Source organism: Pristiophorus japonicus, chromosome 4 (assembly GCF_044704955.1).
Source record: "Pristiophorus japonicus isolate sPriJap1 chromosome 4, sPriJap1.hap1, whole genome shotgun sequence".
NCBI classification, from domain to species: domain Eukaryota; kingdom Metazoa; phylum Chordata; class Chondrichthyes; family Pristiophoridae; genus Pristiophorus; species Pristiophorus japonicus.
The window spans coordinates 48,315,623-48,335,823 of record NC_091980.1 but is presented as its reverse complement, the minus strand read 5'-3'; the positions used below and the strand labels follow the sequence as shown (position 1 = coordinate 48,335,823).

At 49.0% G+C, this 20,201-nt stretch overlaps 1 protein-coding gene and 1 non-coding gene across 5 annotated transcripts in view; one reads left to right on the top strand and one right to left on the bottom strand.

Annotated features, from left to right (window-relative positions):
* The window catches only part of LOC139262893 (organic cation/carnitine transporter 2-like), a 162,750-nt gene that overhangs the window by 96,281 nt on the left and 46,268 nt on the right, over positions 1 to 20,201 (bottom strand). For all 4 annotated transcript variants that reach the window (XR_011592991.1, XR_011592990.1, XM_070878149.1 and 1 more), the window contains exon 4: positions 15,549 to 15,720. Coding sequence is in view for 2 of the 4 variants with exons in the window: in XM_070878149.1 (XP_070734250.1) it covers positions 15,549 to 15,720 (172 nt within the window). In the remaining 2 variants the exon portion in view is untranslated. The remainder of the gene's footprint in view (positions 1 to 15,548; positions 15,721 to 20,201) is intronic.
* On the top strand, positions 3,206 to 3,317 carry LOC139263658 (U6 spliceosomal RNA). Its single transcript, XR_011593184.1, has one exon. It is a non-coding gene; the product is annotated as a U6 spliceosomal RNA (small nuclear RNA).

Genomic DNA, 20,201 nt, shown 5'->3' with positions numbered 1-20,201 from the left:
TAACGCACCCCACCCCCCCATTAGAACGTAAGAAATAGGAGCAGGAGTCGGCCATACGGCCCCTCGGGCCTGCTCCGTCATTTAATACGATCATTGCTGATCCAATTATGGACTCAGGCCCACTTCCCTGCCCGCTCCCCATAACCCCCTTATTGTTTAAGAAACTGTCTATTTCTGTCTTAAATTTATTCAATGTCCCAGCTTCCACAGCTCTCTGAGGCAGCGAATTCCACAGATTTACAACCCTCTGAGAGAAGAAATTTCTCCTCATCTCAGTTTTAAATGGGCGGCCCCTTATTCTAAGATTATGCCCTCTTGTTCTAGTCTCCCCTATCAATGGAAACATCCTCTCTGCATCCACCTTGACAAGCTCCCTCATAATCTTACGTTTCGATAAGATCACCTCTCATTCTTCTGAATTCTAATGAGTAGAGGCCCAACCTACTCAACCTTTTCTCATAAGTCAACCCCCTCATCCCCGGAATCAACCATGAACCTTCTCTGAACTGCCTCCAAAGCAAGTATATCCTTCCGTAAATATGGAAACCAAAACTGTACGCAGTATTCCAGGCGTGGCCTCTTTCCCCCTGCTGTCTCTCTTCCTCCCCACCTCCGTCTCTCTCGCTCTTCCACCCCCACCCCCCTTCTCTCTATCTCTCACCCACCCCTCCCCCCATCCCAACATCTCTCTCTTTTTCCTCCCCCATCTCTCCCTCTTTCCCCCTCCCCCGCGCCATCTCTCTCTCCACCCCTCCGTCCCTCTCTCTCTCTCTCTCCCCCATGTCTCTCCCTATAACCCCCCTCCCGTCTCTCGCCCTCACTCTCTCTCTTCCTCCCCAGTCTATCTTTTCCCCGCCTCCATCACTCTCTCTTCCCACCCTCCCCCCCCCCCATCACTCTCTCTTCTTCTCCACCACTGCCCCCCCTCCCCAGCCCCCGCCGCCCCAGGTCTCTCTCTCTCTCTCTCTCTCTCCCTTGCCCCCCTTCTCTCTCTCTCCCCCCATCTCTCTTCCCCCCCCTTACTCTCTCTCTACCCTCCTCCCAGTCCCTCTCTCTCCAACCCCCCCCCAGTCCATCTCTCTCTCCCCCCAATCTCTCCCTCTCTCCCTCTTCCCCCCGGTCTCGCTCTCTCTCTCCTCCCCCCCATTTCTCTCTCCCACAACCCCCCCCCAGTCTTTCTCTTCCTCCTCACCCACCTCCCAGTCTCTCTTCCCCCCACAGTCTCTCTCTCTTCCCGCCCCCAGACTCTCTCGCCCCCCCTAGTCTCTCTCTCTCCTTCCCTCCCCCAAGTCTCTCTCTCTCCCACTCTATATCTAGTCTCTCTTCCACCCCCCCCATCCCGAGTCTCTCTCTCTCCCTCCAGTCTCTCGCTCTCCCCCAGTCTCTCTCTCTCTCTTCCCCCCCCCCACCATCTCTCTCTCTCCTCCCCCCGTCTCTCTCTCTCCTCCCCACTCCCCCCTCTCTCTCTCTTTCCCCACATCGCTCTTTCCTCACCCCCCCATCTCTCTCCCCACTCCCTGATCTCTCTTTCTACACCCCCCCAGATCGCTCTCTCCCCGAACTCCCCCGCCCGATCTCTCCCCCACCACCCGATGTCTCTCTTCCACTCCCTCCCCATCTCTTTCCCCCCTCGCCCAGTCTCTCTCTCCCCTCCCTCCCCTCAGTCTTTCTCTTCCCCCCCCCCCCCCCCCCCGCCACACCGAGTTTTTCTCTCGCTCCCTCCCCAGCCTCTCTCTCGCTCCCTTCCCAGGCTCTCTCTCTCTCTCCCTCCGCAGTCTCTCTCTCCCTCCCCAGTCTCTCTCTCTCCCTCCCTCCCTCCCCAGTCTCTCTCTCGCTCTCTCTCTCCCCAGTCTATCTCTCTCTCCTTCCCCAGTTTCTCTCTCTCTCCTTCCCCAGTTTCTCTCTCTCTCTCCCTCCCCAGTCTCTCTCTCTCCCTCCCCAGTCTCTCTCTCTCCCTCCCCAGTCTCTCTCTCTCCCTCCCTAGTCTCTCTCTCTCTCTCTCTCTCCCTCCCCAGTCTCTCTCTCTCCCTTCCCAGTTTCTCTTTTCCTCCGACGACCTCCAATGTTTTCTCTCGCACAGAAGGCCACGAAAATGTTCCAAATAATCCAAAAGTTAGAAGCAGCTTCACGCAGCTATCTCTCTGTCACGCTCCCCACTTCCGTCTTTCTCGAACATCGCACTGCGCATGCGCGACCAAATCAAGGACCCGTGCTAAAAAAGGGGGTGGAGTCCAGTAGGTTACGGCACTTCAGTGCATTTCCAATACTTTTTAAATGTGGTGAGGTTTTCTGCTTCTACCACCCGTTCAGGCAGTGAGTTCCAGACCCACACCCACCCTCTGGGTGAAATATTTTCCCCTCAAACCCGCTCTAAACCTCCTACCAATTATTTTAAATCCATGCCCCCTGGTTATTGATCCCGCTGCTAAGGAAAATAGTCCTTCCTATCCACTATCTAGGCCCCTAATAATTTTAAACACCTCAGTGAGGTCTCCCCTCAGCCTCCTCTGTTCCAAAGAAAACCTATCCAATCTTTTCTCATAGCTAAAATTCTCCAGCCCAGGCAACATCCTCGTAAATCTCCTGTGTACCTTCTCTAGTGCAATCACATCTTTCCTGTAATATGGCAACCAGAACTGCACGCAGTACTCTCGCTGTGACCTGACTAGTGTTTTATACAGTTCAATCATAAGCTCCCTGTTCTTATATTCTATACCTTGGCTAATAAAGGCATGTATCCCGTATACCTCAAATCCTCCTCCCATTCTCATCCAGACTAAGGAGGCCCCTAGCAAGATGCTCATGACCAAGCACTCCATTTCTCCTGGAGACGGCTAGAAGGTGTCCACTAAGCACAGCACTCACTCTTTTTAGGTGAAGTCCTCAGAGAATTTCCAGAATAAATCGAATGTTGGTGAAGTCTTGACAAAATATCCCAGAAAGTCGCCCAATGTGTCTGAGGTCCTCTTCACAGCTCCAGCAACAATGATCATAAAACGGTGAGTGTCCCTTTAAGAGGTAAGTATCCTTTTTAAATAGCGCTTGAAATCGTGTTTAGTCCCAAATAGCTGATCGCTGATAAGCATATTAGTTGAAGCGCTGGCTACCAAAATGTCGTGCAGCCTCTTTAATGAGCGCTAATAGGCATTTTAAAGTGGCAATCAGCTGTTTAATAAGCCTCTGGGCAGCCGTTCCAAGCGCTGGCTTGCTCGCTTCGGCAGCACATATACTAAAATTGGAACGATACAGAGAAGATTAGCATGGCCCCTGCGCAAGGATGACACGCAAATTCGTGAAGCCTTCAGTCCCACACTCCTGATCTTCGGGCACCCTGTGCGGAGGGGAGCGGGTAGGTCCGAGGGCCTCCTCGTAGGACTGCTCCTGTGCACGGCCAAGGGTGCCATCAGCCGGTCCAGGCAGCGGGCGGTCGAGGGGGTCGTTCAGCCGGACTGCCTACCTCTCTTCCGCGCATACATCCGGTCCAGGGTGTCCTTGGAGATGGAGCACGCGGTGTCCACCGGTACGCTCGCGGCCTTCCGCGAGAGGTGGGCACCGGAGGGACTGGAGTGCATCATCACGCCCGGCAACCAAATTTTAATTTGATTTTATGTTTCCAAGTTAATTTGTTTTAATTGCCGGTGCTTTTAGTGTCCCCCTCCCCTTTTATAGGGGGCACTTGGAGAAAAAATATGTTTTTTGTGCCCCAAAAAATACCACAAAAAAAAAAAAAGGGCATTGTAAATGTTGGTGTTTCCCCCAGATCGGGGGGCACGGTTTAATGTTTTTTGTTTACTCCTAAAAGAGTTTCAATTCCTTTACCAAGATGGTGTCTTGGGCTAAATTTGGACTAAAGTGACATTTAGGAACATGAGTAGGCCATTTAGCCTTTCAAGCCTGTTCTGCCATTCAATGAGATCATGGCTGATCTGCAACCTAACTCCATATGCCTGCCTTTGGCCCTTATTCCTCAATACCTTTGGTTAACAAAAATCCATCAATCTTAGATTTAAAATTAACAATTGATCGAGAATCAATTGCCATTTGTGAAAGAGAATTCAGCTTAAGATCCCATCCTGGTCACCTCTTTAGCGCCTAAACTATTCGGCAAAAATCGGCCCCTGTAAGTTTTACTGATCCTGTTGATAAGAAGGTGCCATCTAACTGTGATGAGTTAAAGGGTTTATTAAAATTATAACTTTAGCCAACAAACTCAACGGTCCGAATTTTAATCAGAGACCTCGTAGGTGGTCTCCAATTGCAGGTGTGGGTTAGGCAGGGACACTGGACCCAGGAGGGCACTTACCTCCTGGATGCAGCAGTCCTTGCCTTACATTAGCTGGTGGATTTCATGAAGCCTCCAAAAACCTGACCAGCTAAAGTTAAATTCAAATGAAGGTTAAAGGAGAGGCTTTCAGCCTCATTATAATATTTAAAATGAACGACCTGCCTCCTGTCAGTGAGTTGCCCGCCTGTCCCCTCCGTCTCGTTTCTGCTAAAACTGGAAGTGGCCGGATTAGAGGCAGGTTCTCGTCTTTTTCTAAGACTTTAAACAAAGGGCTGGATTTTCGGCAGGTTTTCGACCGGGTTTACACCGCAATTTGACCCTCTGCGGTGAAAATCCAGTCGTAAAGCCCGGTCGTGATCCTCGTGTACCTGTTTGCGGCGGTGCTTCCAAGTACCGCCGGGGAGAGGTGCGCCGATGTGTAACGACGCGGATTGCATTACCATCGTACTTTCAGCACTCTCCGACCCATACGTCGCGTTCAGAATACTGACAGGTCAAACCTGTCGGTACAGCCCTGCCAGCTGCAGTAAGTATGAAAACTTGCAAAAAAGGTAAGTTAATTTTTTTATTTTTTAACTCTTTTCAGCGATTTGCTAGCTAAAGTTTTGTGAATATTTTTGGAATGTTCTTTGAAAATTTTTTCCCCCTCCCAAGGCCTCTATCGCAGCGCAAACGACAACGGACTAAAGTTGCTGAAACTCGCGTTTTGCGCCACAAATAATCGTGCAACGCCCCCTTTAAGTTCGGCCTAAAAATGGTAGCTCAAACGTTAATTTTCACATATCGCAACCGTTTTTGCCGAAAAACCTCGAAAGCCAAAAATCCGGCCCAATTTAATTTCCCCGACGATCCCAACCTGCCTGTTTTTGTAGGTTAACATTACCCGCAACAATACAAACACAGTCAGCTAGGTGCGAGGATCAGCTGACAAAAATTCTTTCCTCTTTATTGTCATGGACTTTTACAAATACGACCAACATCAACTGTGGTGACAATTGGCAATGACATTGTTGTGACTCATTTTCCAGTTAGTTACTTCCCTCTCCATGCTCCATACACATAATGCTGAGAAATCTGCCACCAACTCAAAATTAATTAGCATTTGAAAGTTTTTACTACCCAATATCTCAGGCAATGCACACAAGAGCATTAGGCAACTGAAAATTCCATCCCTTTCATTAGTATCACAAGGATTCAGTGCAAATTGTTTTAATTCAAAAAGGGCTGACTCTCAAGTGGGCAGTCATCTGTAATTACTGCAACATAAAATGATAAGTTAGAGAAAGCAATCACAGTTGTTTTAAAAGCTCACTGCTGCTAAACCATTGATCTATTTTTAACACAGGAATGACTCTCTGTCGCTCTACTACTCAGTTCCAACAGCAGAGTTTCCAAGGGGCCAAGTTTCGGCCTGAGTTGTTCCTGTATTTTTGGAGCAACTGGTTTAGGATGGAGTATCTTAGAAATTTGAATTCTCGGCATTTAGTTTGCTCCAGTTCGAGTCAGTTAGAACAGTTTCACTTTGGAACAGAATTTTTTTTTCAAAAGGGGGCGTGTCCGGCCACTTATGCCTGTTTTCAAAGTTTAGGCAGTGAAAACTTACTCCAAACTAACTTAGAATGGAGTAAGTGAAGATTTTTGTACTATCGAATAAACCTTGTCTACACTTTAGAAAATCAGGCGTAGGTTACAAATTAGGTGTAGGGAACGGGGGGGGGGGAAGGGAAGTCATTAAATTCTAAAATCAATCCTTAGTCATACTTATACAAATATTACACAAATAAATCCAACCTGAATAAAAATTTATAAGCAAAGAAAAGATTAAATAATCCATGTTCCTACCTATGTGAAACAGCAGCAGCCTTCGAGCTGCTGTGCTTCAGGCAGGCCTTTCATGTTGGAGACAGGCAGGGGTGGCGTCAGTGTCTCAGTGCTTCAGGCAGGCCTTCATTCCGTTAGTGGCTGGCCAGCAGCCGAGGAAGCAACACGCACGCAGCTTTCCAAGGGGGTTGAGGCCATTCGGCCATTCGATAGGAGTGGCATCAGTGGCTCAACGGCAGCCGAAGATACAGCAGCAGCCTTCGAGCTGTGAGGGGACTGAGGCCATTTGGCCACGGGATAAGGGCATCATCAGTGACTGGACGGCAGACAAAGACACAGCAATCAAGCAGCCTTCGAGCTGTGAGGGGGACTGAGGCCATTTGGACAGGGAGAGGCAGCCACATAGACAGTTTTATACTTAAATTTGCAGAATGGGTCCTGCATTGTCAACACCACATATTATGCAATGGTTCGCCATCAATTCACTGCATAGAAGAGAATTGATTAGAGCTCACCGCACCAGGAACGTCGTAGCCCGTAGGTTGATGGGCAGGAGACCTTACCCACGTCGACAATATCGAGCCAGGCACTCGTACCTGGACATGAGCGAGGCTGATTGTGTGAAAAGGCTGCGTTTTCGCAGAGAAGTTGTCATTGAGATCTGTGATATGGTGAGAGCAGATTTGCAGCCCAGAAGCAGAACGCCAACTGCCCTGTCTGTTGCAGAGAAGGTAACAGCTGCACTTTCTTTCTATGCCTCGGGATCGTTTCAGGCTACAACTGGAGATGTGTGTGCCATCTTTGAATATGCAATACATGCCTGCATTTACCAGGTCACGGCTGCACTGTATGCGCGAAGGAATGACTTCATCAATTTCCCAATGACCGCACAAGCGATCCATGAGAGGGCTGTGGGCTTCTTCAGGATTGCCGGCTTCCCAAAGGTACAGGGCTGCATTGATTGTACCCACATAGCCTTGCGAGCACCTGTGGAGGATTCTGAGCAGTACCGAAATAGGAAAGGTTTCCACTCTATGGGGCCAAGTTTCGGCCTGAGTTGCTCCTGTTTTTTTGGAGCAACTGGTTTAGAATGGAGTATCTTAGAAATTTGAATTCTCGGCATTTAGTTTGCTCCAGTTCTAGTCAGTTAGAACAGTTTCACTTTGGAACAGAATTTTTTTTTCAAAAGGGGGCGTTGTCCGGCCACTTACGCCTGTTTTCAAAGTTTAGGCAGTGAAAACTTACTCTAAACTAACTTAGAATGGAGTAAGTAAAGATTTTTGTACGTTCGAAAAAACCTTGTCTACACTTTAGAAAATCAGGCCTAGGTTACAAATTAGACGTAGGGAATGGGGGGGGGGGGAGGGGTTTAAAGGGAAGTCTACAAACATTAAACACTTCAGTTTTACAAATAAAGAGCCATCATTAATAATAAATGATAAATACATCAATAAATCAACCAATAAATCAATCAAAAAAATTAATAAAAAATAATAAAAAAAAAAAAAATCAATAAATAAAACATTTTCTACTTACCGACTGCAGCACCGGGAGTCCTCCAACAGCGTGCTGGGACGGTCCCCCCAGTGTGTCTCTGTCTGTCTGTCTGTGTGTGTGTGTCTCACTCTCTGTCTGTCAGTGTCTGTGTTTCTGACAGCGAGGGGAGGGGGAGAAGGGGGGGGGGGGAGAAGGGAGGTGGGGGGAGAGAAGGAGGTTGGGGGAGAAGGGGGGTGGGGAGGGGGAGAAGGGGAGAGATGGGGGGAGAAGGGGGGGAGAGGGGGGGGGAGAGGGGGGATGTAGTGAGGGAAGGAGAGAGGATGTAGGGAGGGAAGGAGAGAGGAGGGAAGGAGGGAGGAGGGAGGGAGGAGGGAAGGAGAGAGGAGGGAAGGAGAGAGGAGGGAGGGGGGAGGGAAGGAGAGGGAAGGAGAAAGGAGGGAGGGAGGGAAGGAGAGAGGAGGGAGGGAGGGAAGGAGGGAGAGAGGGAGGGAGGGAGGGAAGGAGGGAGGGAGGGAGGGAAGGAGAGAGGGAGGGAGAGAAGGAGAGAGGAGGGAGTGAAGGGAGGAGAGAGGAGGGAGAGAGGGAAGGAGAGAGGAGGGAAGGAGGGAGGGAGGGAAGGAAGGAGAGAGGAGGGAGGGAAGGAAGGTGAGAGGAGGGAGGGAGGGAAGGAGAGAGGAGGGAAGGAGGGAGGGAAGGAGAGAGGAGGGAGGGCGGCAAGGAGAGGAGGGAGGGAGGGAAGGAGAGAGGAGGGAGGAAGGGAGGGAAAAGAGAGAGGAGGGAGGGAGGGTGAGAAGGAGAGAGGGAGGGAGGGAAGGAGGGAGGCAAGGAGAGAGGAGGGAGGGAGGCAAGGAGAGAGGAGGGAAGGAGGGAAGGAGAGAGGAGGGAGGGAGGGAAGGAGAGAGGAGGGAGGGAGGAGAGAGGGAGGGAAGGAGGGAGGGAGTGAAGGAGAGAGGAGGGAGGGAGGGAAGGAGAGAGGGGGAGGGAGGGAAGGAGAGAGGAGGGAGGGAGGGAGGGAAGGAGAGAGGGGGAGGAAGGGAAGGAGAGAGAGAGGGAGGAAGGAGGGAAGGAGAGGGAGGGAAGGAGAGAGGGGAGGGAAGGAGAGAGGAGGGATGGAGGGAGGGAAGGAGAGAGGAGGGAGGGAGGGAGAGAGGAGGGAGGGAAGGAGAGAGGGAGGGAAGGAGGGAAGGAGAGAGGAGGGAGGGAGGGAGGGAGGGAGGAGAGGGGGGGGGAGGTAGAGAAGGAGGCTGAACGGCCAGGCCCAAGACCTCAGGCTGGATTTACAGGTAGGTGGCGTCGGGTCTCGGGGGGGGGGGCGTCGCGGAGGTCCGGGTGGGTGGGGGGAGAGAGAGTCGCGGAGGTCCGGGGGGGGAGGAGGGAGTCGCGGAGGTCCGGGGGGGGGGGGGGGGGGGGGAGGTCGGGTCGCCAGGGGGGAGCGGGGATCGGGTCGGGTGGGAGGAGCCTTATTCACGCAGCCCCAGTAAGGCCATTCGGCCAGGGCTAGAGGCTGCGTGCTTCGGGCCCCTCCCACAGTTTTGGGCGCCTGGAGCTACTGCACATGCCCACTGTAGCGCATGTGCAGAGGTCCCGGCACTGTTTTCAGCGCAAAGACCTGGCTCCGCCCCCAACAGCTCGTGCAGCGCTGCGCCCAGCTGCAGAAAACCTGCAGGGAGCCGGAAAATAGGGAAGTTTTTTTTAGGCGCACTTTCTGGCGTGAAAAACGGGCGTCCAGTGGCACGGCCCGAAACTTGGGCCCTATCAATGTGCAGCTCGTGTGTGACGACAAGCAGCGCATCATGTCAGTCGATGCGAGATACCCTGGCAGCACCCACGATGCATTCATCCTACTCGACAGCGTTATATCTGACATGTTTGAGCAGCAGCCAGAAGGGCAGAGCTGGCTACTGGGAGACAAAGGGTACAGCCTGACCACCTGGCTCATGACACCCCTACGCGTGACACGGACAGAAGCTGACCGTCAATACAACATGGCGCACATTGCGACGCGCAGCATCATTGAGAGGACCATTGGCATATTGAAACAGCGATTCCGATGCCTGGACCATTCTGGAGGACAGTTGCTATACTCTCCTCAGATTGTCGGTCACTTCACTGTTGTGTGCTGCATGCTCCATAACTTAGCCATCATGAGGCAGCAGGAGCTGGTAGTGGAACCAGAAGACCTACATGTGGGTCCAGTGCATGATGATAGAATTACAGAACAGCAGGATGTGAATGATAACGACGATCAGGAAAGCATGCAAGTGCCTGATGTTGGAGCACGAGGTCGGAGGAGGACCGTCCATCGTGCTCCATTAACGATTGCTCGAGCCTTGCGCCAGCAGCTCATCCGTGAACGCCCCAACTACTGATGCCTGAGGGCTCTGCGACCACTTTTACGCATGGACATGTTTATTCTTTGCAGTTGTTCCTACGTTGTGTTGTGTTAATGGAACATGAAACAGTTTTAATGAAAAAATATTTTATTGAGAAGTTAACGTCACTGTAATAAAATATTTGTTGTATCAAACTATACTTTTTAATATGACTCTTGAAGATCACTTAAAAACTTTAAGATCACTTATAAGTTGTAAAGTTACAAAAGTTACAAAACAATTTCAATTTAAAAAATCTTACACTCTGAAGAACACTTAAACTTCAGGATCACTTTTTAGGTGCAAAATTAAATAAGATACAAAAAAATGTGAGCATTTACACTATAAGATCAATTAAAAACCATAAGATCACTTATAAGTTGTAAAGTTACAAAACTGACAAAACAAGAACAAGAACAAAAGCAGCAAAGAAAGGCTGCAACCATGTCTCATCCATATCTCAGTGAATGTTCACTTCCTCATGGGAGTGTCATTTGATTGGCTGAGCTGTGTGCCCTTATTGCAGCAGCTACCTCAACCAGGCCCTCCCTGACGGCCTGTGCCGACACTTACATGCCCTCCCTGACGGCCTGTGCCGACACTTACATGCCCTCCGTGATGGCCTGTGCCGTCATTTGCATGCCCTCCCTAATGGCCTGTGCCGTCGACTGCACTCCCTCGGACATTCCCTCCCTAAGTTCCCGTGTCATTCCTGCTATTTCTCCCGTCAGGACCGTCAACACTTCACTCACTGCACTGACGGCACCGATGAGTGATCGGGTAAGCTCATTGGTCTCCATACCCAATGCCACAACCTGAGCCGCATCTGTTGCACGCTGCATCTCAGGAGAGCGTGTCTCCAAACTCCTTCTCCTCTGCCTGGGTTTGCCTCATGGCACCACTACACTGGGAGGTGCGGGCACGTAACGGTGGGACGCTCGGTGTTGCAAGCGGCACCACTACACAGGGAGGCGCGGGCTGGGACTGTGGGACGCTCTGTGTTCCAGATGGCAGAACTGGAGGGAGAGGCTCGGGCTGGAACGGTAGGGCGCTCTGTGTTGCAGATGGCAGTACTAGAGAGAGAGGCTCGGGCTGGGATGCTGGGGCGCTCGGTGTTCCAGACGACAGCACTCGAGTGCGAGCCATGGGCTGGAATGTTGGACGAATGGGTGTAAACTGCTCCATGATATCAGCAGCAGCACTGGGACCCGCAGCGTTGGAATCAAAACCATAGTAGGTGGATCCAGAACCTATGCAAGAGGGAGGCGCAGGCTGGGACGGTAGTGCACTGACTGTAGAATGCTGCATTATACCAGCAGCACCACTGGGACCCGCAACATCGGAAGGTGGAACCAAGACCTATGCTAGGGGTTGAAACTCTGATGCTCCTTGATGGTGCTCATAAACATTAATTTGGAAGCTCTCCCCTGCAGACATTTCAGTCATCACCGCCATCATCCAGTCTGATTCATCCGCATCTGGTTGTACTGATTCTTGTTAATAAGAACATAAGAATTAGGAACAGGAGTAGGCCATCTAGCCCCTCGAGCCTGCTCCGCCATTCAATAAGATCATGGCTGATCTGGCCGTGGACTCAGCTCCACTTACCCGCCTGCTCCTCGTAACTCTTAATTCCCTTATTGGTTAAAAATCTATCTTCTGTGACTTGAATACATTCAATGAGCTAGCCTCAACTGCTTCCTTGGGCAGAGAATTCCACAGATTCACAACCCTCTGGGAGAAGAAATTCCTTCTCAACTCGGTTTTAAATTGGCTCCCCGGTATTTTGAGGCTGTGCCCCCTAGTTCTAGTCTCCCCGACCAGTGGAAACAACCTCTCCGCCTCTATCTTGTCCATCCTTTTCATTATTTTAAATGTTTCTATAAGATCACCCCTCATCCTTCTGAACTCCAACGAGTAAAGACCCAGTCTACTCAATCTATCATCATAAGGTAACCCCCTCATCTCTGGAATCAGCCCAGTGAATCGTCTCTGTACACCCTCCAAAGCCAGTATATCCTTCCTTAAGTAAGGTGACCAAAACTGCACGCAGTACTCCAGGTGCAGCCTTACCAATACCCTATACAGTTGCAGCAGGACCTCCCTGCTTTTGTACTCCATCCCTCTCGCAATGAAGGCCAACATTCCATTCGCCTTCCTGATTACCTGCTGCACCTGCAAACTAACTTTTGGGATTCATGCACAAGGACCCCCAGGTCCCTCTGCACCTCAGAATGTTGTAATTTCTCCCCATTCAAATAATATTCCCTTTTACTGTTTTTTTTCCCAAGGTGGATGACCTCACACTTTCCGACATTGTATTCCATCTGCCAAACCTTAGCCCATTCGCTTAACCTATCCAAATCTCTTTGCAGCCTCTCTGTGTCCTCTACACAACCCGCTTTCCCACCAATCTTTGTGTCATCTGCAAATTTTGTTACACTACACTCTGTCCCCTCTTCCATGTCATCTATGTATATTGTAAACAGTTGTGGTCCCAGCACCGATCCCTGTGGCACACCACTAACCACCGATTTCCACCCCGAAAAGGACCCATTTATCCCAACTCTCTTCTTTCTGTTCGCCAGCCAATTCTCTATCCATGCTAATACATTTCCTCTGACTCCACGTACCTCTATCTTCTGCAGTCACCTTTTGTGTATCACCTTATCGAATGCCTTTTGGAAATCTAAATACACCACATCCATCGGCACACCTCTATCCACCATGCTCATTATATCCTTAAAGAATTCCAGTAAATTAGTTAAACATGATTTCCCCTTCATGAATCCATGCTGCGTCTGCTTGATTGCACTATTCCTATCCAGATGTCCCGCTATTTCTTCCTCAATGATAGTTTCAAGCATTTTCCCCACTACAGATGTTAAACTAACCGGCCTATAGTTACCTGCCTTTTGTCTGCCCCCTTTTTTAAACAGAGGCGTTACATTAGCCTCAGGATCCTCAGGATTGGCAGCAGCAGCAGCAGCATCGTCATCATCATCATTATGTTCTGCAAAATACATCAGAACAGTCAAATATTTAACAGCAAGAGAGGAGGCCGGATGGGTGGCATGAGTACTCTCACACATAGCAGGTTGAGTTAAAGGGCCACGATGTATTTTCAGGACTTACCCTCTTCCTCGCGTGCGGGCCCAGCTTGTGCTGTACTGATTGCTTTTCTCCATGTACGACTCATCATAGTTCCAAGGGTGTCTGTGGATGCAGATTGGGCATGCCTCCTCCTGTCCGAGTTGCCTCCCTTTTGTTGTGGGCCAATTTCTTCTGCAAAGAGTAAAATATAACTTTTTACAGAGTGTGTCAGTCTGCAAGGTGGGATATAGATAGCCAGGTTACAATTACGATTAAATTAAAAATGGGAAATATTACTTACACTAACTACTTGACCAAGGTCGTGCCATTTCTTTTTACGCTGGCTTCCAGATCTCCTGGTATGCACCACTGCGCAGTAATCTTCTGCAACTTGGTTCCACCGTTTCTTCATTTCTTTTGGTGGCATTTTTATGCGACCTCTGCTGCTGGTATCTAGCTCCTGCCATCTCTGCTCAATTACGTTGACTAATATCTCTACTTCCTCATGCAAGAAATTCTTTGTTCTTGGTGGACATTGATCCATTGCAAAGTTGAATTGGCACTTATTTCTCAAAACACACAGTCCTTAATTTGCATGCACCAATGCAGCACCGGTTCTGCAAGTTTAGCAGTGAAAAGCTGAACTCACTGATTTCAGCAGGTGATTTATTCAACAATGCTGCTAAAAGAACTCCCTCACACACAAAAATATCACAAAAATTAAATTACAAGCCTTTCCAGGGGTCCAAGAGACAATTCTTCACTTTTTCTCCAGTCCCTTTAAAAATGGCCGAGTGCCAATGTTTGTTTCACACTGCGCGTGCGCCCACGCTCCAACATGCACGCGCAGGGTTGCCGGCACGACGTTGGCTCATTTGAATTAGACCCGCCCCCCCACTGCTTAGAGAATCAGCGCGAGTGTCTGGCTCTGCCCCCCTCTGTGATGTGCGCGCCGCAGGAGAATCTCACAATTTTTTTCCTGCGCACTTTTAGGCGCGAAGAACAGGCGTCCAGCTCAGGGCTGCGCCATTTTCGGCGCGGCCCGAAACTTGGGGCCCAAGTATCTAATATATTGCCAGTCTAATTTCCAGGATTTGTGTTACGTGACACCACTGGTACCAACATCAGAAAACTCCAACATGGAACATTATCATTCAAGAACTAAATATGCAACAAATGGGTGATTTATACTTGTAGTAGAACATATAGTCATGTGATTTTATTGTATTTTCTCTCTTTCCCTACACTCCAGTTTCTCTCTCTCCCTCCTTTGTCAATTCTATTTCATTCTCTTCCTCCTCACTGACTTCTGTTTCCTTTCATCTGAATTAATTTCTGTTCCTCCTCCTCCAATTCTATTCCCTCTCACTTTCACTTGTTTCTCTTCCTCTCCACATTCATTTCTGCCTCACAATTCTTCACTTGTTTTTCTCCTTCTCTTTTGCTTCTCTTTCCTCCTTAACTTCTGTGCTTCTCTCCTTCAGTTCTATCTCCACCTATTTTGCTTTTCTCTCATTCTATACTTCTATCTTTCTCTCCTTCCCCTGTTTATTTCCCCCCTTTATTTATTTTTTCCCTCTTTCCCTTTCTTTTGTCACTTTACTCTTTTACATCTTTTCAATTTTGATTCCTTCCTCCTTTCTTGCTCTTCCGTTTTTAAACGTTCCTTTCCCATCTGTCTCTCCACCATTTTTTGCCCCTATTTTCTATAGCATTCACACTTCGACAAGGGAAAACTGGCGCTAAGAAGCAGATATTAGGCTAACTATAAGTGAGTTATTTTATTGCTTCAGAATAAATCTATTTATTTTTACAAAGCAACAGATATCAAAATTGTCCTCAAAACTTTCAAAAACAGTTAGATGAAAATATTATTGTTTCAGGATAAACATGTAATGGCAGAAAAAGTAGTGAATACAAGTTTGGCTAATGCTTTTCATGATTGTTGTGGACACTAACCAATTGAAAGGAACCATTAAAAGGGCAGTGCCGTAACAGTTTGACCATCCAGACCCCACCACAAGTCAACAAATTGAATGGATAGTACTGTAATTAACACTGATGATCCAGATGGCATTACAAATCCATGAATTGCAACTCACTTAACGGTAATGTTCACCATTACTGCCTGGGCAGTAATCTGATGGAGTGGATCACCTGCCCATTGTAGAACCCACTTAATTTTCAACTCAACGCTTTCAATCTGGTAAAATTGGGTAGGTATTACAATGGGCTGGCGACCGATTCCAATCAATTACCTCCAAGGCAGTGAAGGTGAAAATTACCGCCACTGAACATCCAGCCTTTCATTACAGTCAAGGAGACGTTACAATACCTCTTTACGGTGATCCCCATTCCTACCCTGATCCAAGAAGGACTCTCAATTTCTTTATCTTGGTCGGAATCAATCCCAGATGTTAATGGCAATAAAAGTTCCTAATCTACTGATTAAATATTTTAAGGTTCTAATTCCTACATACCACCACAAAGGAATGTATAGCAGGCCAGGGAGAGACAGGCTGAAAAGTAACATCCACCAGCTTCGTATGAAATATGCAACCAAAGGCAAGATCATATAGCCGATTGCAAAGGAAATGCAAACTCCCAGTGTAGCGAACATAACCCGAATGGATTTCCCAAGAATTTCCGATCCTGTAAGAAGAGAATAACTAGGTCAGAACAACAGTGACTGAGAGTTATTTCCTAATTTTATTTCACTGCCTATTATGGCCACATTGAAAACAACCTTTTCTTTTGTGTTCAGTTAAAAAAGCTTTCAGTAATTAAGTTGAATGCTCTCCCTTTTACTACTAGGAAATATCCATCCCTATAATTGCTACATAACCAGGCCTATGTGAGTTTTTCCCCCATGTCCATTTGCGTGTGCATTTTGGCTGCGACATCAGACCTGAACCATTCACTTCTATTCCCACTCTCACTCCCCCTTGCTCTTCTCTCTCTATCCCAAATCCCTACCCCAACCCTTCATTACTCTTTAACCTTCCTACTCTCCTGCCGCCATCGCAGGCTCGACTCCCTTTTAGATAGAAACATAGAAAATAGGTGTAGGAGTAGGCCATTCGGCCCTTCTAGCCTGCACCGCCATTCAATGAGTTCATGGCTGAACATGCAACTTCAGTACCTCATTCCTGCTTTCTCGCCATACCTCTTGATCCCCCGAGTAGTAAGGACTTCATCTAACTCCCTTTTGAATATATTTAGTGAATTGGCCTCAACAACTTTCTGTGGTAGAGAATTCCACATGTTCACCACTCTCTGGGTGAAGAAGTTTCTCCTCATCTCGGTCCTAAATAACTTACCCCTTATCCTTAGACTGTGACCCCTGGTTCTGGACTTCTCCAATATTGGGAACATTCTTCATTCATCTAACCTGTCTAAACCCGTCAGAATGTTAAATGTTTCTATGAGATCCCCTCTCATTCTTCTGAACTCCAGTGAATACAAGCCCAGTTGATCCAGTCTTTCTTGATATGTCAGTCCCGCCATCCCGGGAATCAGCCTGGTGAACCTTCACTGCACTCCCTCAATAGCAAGAATGTCTTTCCTCAAGTTAGGAGACCAAAACTGTACACAATACTCCAGGTGTGGCCTCACCAAGGCCCTGTACAACTGTAGTAATACCTCCCTGCCCCTGTACTCAAATCCCCTCGCTATGAAGGCCAACATGCCATTTGCTTTCTTAACTGCCTGCTGTACCTGCATGCCAACCTTCAATGACTGATGTACCATGACAACCAGGTCTCTTTGCACCTCCCCTTTTCCTAATCTGTCACCATTCAGATAATAGTCTGTTTCTCTGTTTTTACCACCAAAGTGGATAACCTCACATTTATCCACATTATACTTCATCTGCCATGCATTTGCCCACTCACCTAACCTATCCAAGTCACAATAAGCCTACAGCTTCCCTCTGTGCCTCTCTTGGCATATTTCGAAGGGCTCACCGTGGCACTCATCGCTGTTTCTTCACGAGTAGCAATCCCAACTGTCCCATTCTTCTCTCACCGACCTTGCTGCCCAGTTTGCCTACGGGTGGCTAACCTTGCCAATCTGCTCACCGTCCAACTCACCCCTCCAAGTGCTGACCCTGCGGATGCTAGCAATAGATCAGCCATCGCCTCCTCTCCGCATCTCCTTGCAGAATATCTGTTCGCTTGCGAACAAGGCCTTTGCCATCCATGAGCTTATCGTGGATGATTGCATCGACATCATGGCCCTGATGGAAACTTGGCTGAGGGGTGATAATCATAATCAGAGGCGGTCCCTCGAATGAGGATGACTTGCTTCCACGAGAGTTCACAGATGTTTCAATGAAGGACCCGATGTTCCAGTCCTGAAGTCCTGAGGGGATGGAAGATGTCTGTGCATGGATTTTTCTCTTAACATGTGGTAACCGTTGCAAATCAGCCACCACACGGGCTTGACAGAGCTAAACCTTTATCCAGTGGCAAGGATTAACCAGGATGACTGGAGACCTGCTCTGGTGCACGGACCTAGTGCGCACACATATCGCAGTATGGGCAAGTCCGTGCTGCCCCTGGGCCCTCGGCTCTTCTGGGCCCCGTACCTTCATTCGCCGCACCTCCGCCACGATGTCCCAGGGCGCGGCGCACCAGCTCTATTTATGGTCCTGACCTGCGGTGGAGTTCTCACACAGGTCAGGGCAGCCCATGATGTTCCAAGGCCCGGCGCTCCAGCTCTATTTATAGCCCTGACCTGCGGTGGAGTTCTCACACAGGTCAGGGCAGCCCATGATGTTCCAGGGCCCGGCGCTCCAGCTCTATTTATAGCCCCGACCTGCGGTGGTGTTCTCACACAGGTCAGGACAGCCCATGATGTTCCAGGGCTCGGCGCTCCAGCTCTATTTATAGCCCCGACCTGCGGTGGTGTTCTCACACAGGTCAGGACAGCCCATGATGTTCCAGGGCCCAGCGCACCAGCTTTATTTATAGCCCTGACCTGCGGTGTTGTTCTTGCACAGGTCGGGGCGGCCCATGATGATCCAGGGGTGATAATACCACTTGCCCGCCCAGACCGCCATGGTGGCGGTGTGACTCTTATCACCAAATCGTTCTCCGCCCACTTCCCCTTCCCCCACCCAACCTTACTTCCTTCTGTGTCTGCCCCGGAACAAATCTCTCCAAACTCTTTTACACCTGCACTTATGAAATCCGAACTGTCCAGCCTTTGGCCCCCCCATTCACCATGACATTTCTACAGCCACTGATCTGCTCAATCACACCCTCACCACCACCATTGATGCCCTAGTCGCTATTAAATCCATTACTCTCTCTCATCCTGGCTGTTCACCCTGGTATGGTTCTCATCTTCGCTCCCTCAAGTCCAAGGGGTGCAAAATTGAACGGATATGGCGGACAACTGGTTTAGCATTATCGAGTCCTAATCTTGTCTGCCAAAACTGCTCACTATTCCAGGACCATTTTGGAATGCAAAGTTAATCCCCGGCTACTATTCTCTACTGTCTTTGTCTCAAAGATTGAGACCATCCGATCAGCTGCCTCTGCCACTTCCCTTCCTTCTCCTAGCTCACCAGGCCAAATTTCCTCTAACATTCCTCCTTGCCCTAGACCCGAACTCGCATCTTTCTCCAGTTTCTCTCCAATCTCCCCTCATAACCTTTCCGTGCTTATCTTGTCCATGAGACCCACTTCCTGCTCCCTTGACCCTATTCCCATTAAACTGCTGACCACCCAACTTCCTTTTCTGGCTCCCATGTTAGCTGACATTGTTAACGCTTCTCTCTCCTCAGGTACTTCCCCCTTTCCTTCAAATCTGCTGTCACCACCCCCTCCTCAAAAAACCAACCCTCGACTCCACTGTGCTTGCAAGCTACCACCCCATCGCCAACCTCCCTTTCCTCTCGAAAGTCCTTGAACGTGTTATCACCTCCCAAATCCATGCCCATCTTTCCCGGAATTCCATGTTTGAATCCCTTCAATCCGATTTCCACCCCTGCCACAGTACTGAAACTACTCTCATCAAATTCACAACTGACATCCTTTGTGACATAAGTAACCTATCCCTCTTCCTCCTTCTCGATCTGTCTGCAGCCTTTGACACAGTTGACCACTCCATCCTGCTCCAACGCTTCTCCACCATCGTCCAGCAGGTGGGACTGCACTCGCCTGGTTCCATTCTTATCTATCGAATCATAGCCAAAAGAATCACCTGCAATGGCTTCTTTTCCCACTACCTCTGGTGACCCCCAAGGATCTATCCTTGGCCCCATCTTATTTCTCAACTATATGCTGCCCCTTGGCGACATCATCCAAAAATACGGTGTCTGTTTCCACGTTCGCTGACGACATCAGCTCTATCTCACCACCACTTCTCTCGACCCCTCCTTCTCTAAATTGTCAGACCGCTTGCCCGACATCCAATACTGAAAGAGCAGAAATTTTCTCCAATTAAATATTGGGAAGATCGAAGCTGTTCCCTAGCCAACTCCATCCCTCTCCCTATCATCTGTTTGAGACTGAGACAGACTGTTCACAACCTTGGTGTCATATTTGACCCTGAAATGAGCTTCCGATCACATATCTAACTAAAACCGCCTATTTTCACCTCTGTAACATTGCCCGCCTCCGCTCCTGCCTCAGCTCATCTGCTGCTGCAACCCTCATCCATGCCTTTTGTTACCTCTCGACTTGACTACTCCAATGCACTCCTGGCTGGCCTCCCACATTCTACTCTAAGTAAACTTGAGGTGATTCAAACTTCAGCAGCCCGTGTCCTAACTCGCACCAAGTCCCGTTCACTATCACCCCCGTGCTCACTGACCTTCATTGGCTCCCAGTTAAGCAACTCTTCGATTTCAAAATTCTCATCCTTGTTTTCAAATCCCTCCATGGCCTCGCCCCTCCCTTTCTCTGTAATCTCCTTCAGCCTTACAAGCACCCCCCACCGAGATATCTGTGCTCTTCAAATTCTGCCTTCTTGAGCATCCGATTATAATTGCTCAAGCATCGATGACCATGCCTTCATTTGCCTAGGCCCCGAGTTCTGGAACTCCCTCCACAAACCTCTCCGGCTCTCTTTCCTCCTTGAAGATTCTCCTTAAAACCTACCTCTTTGACCAAACCTTTGGTCAT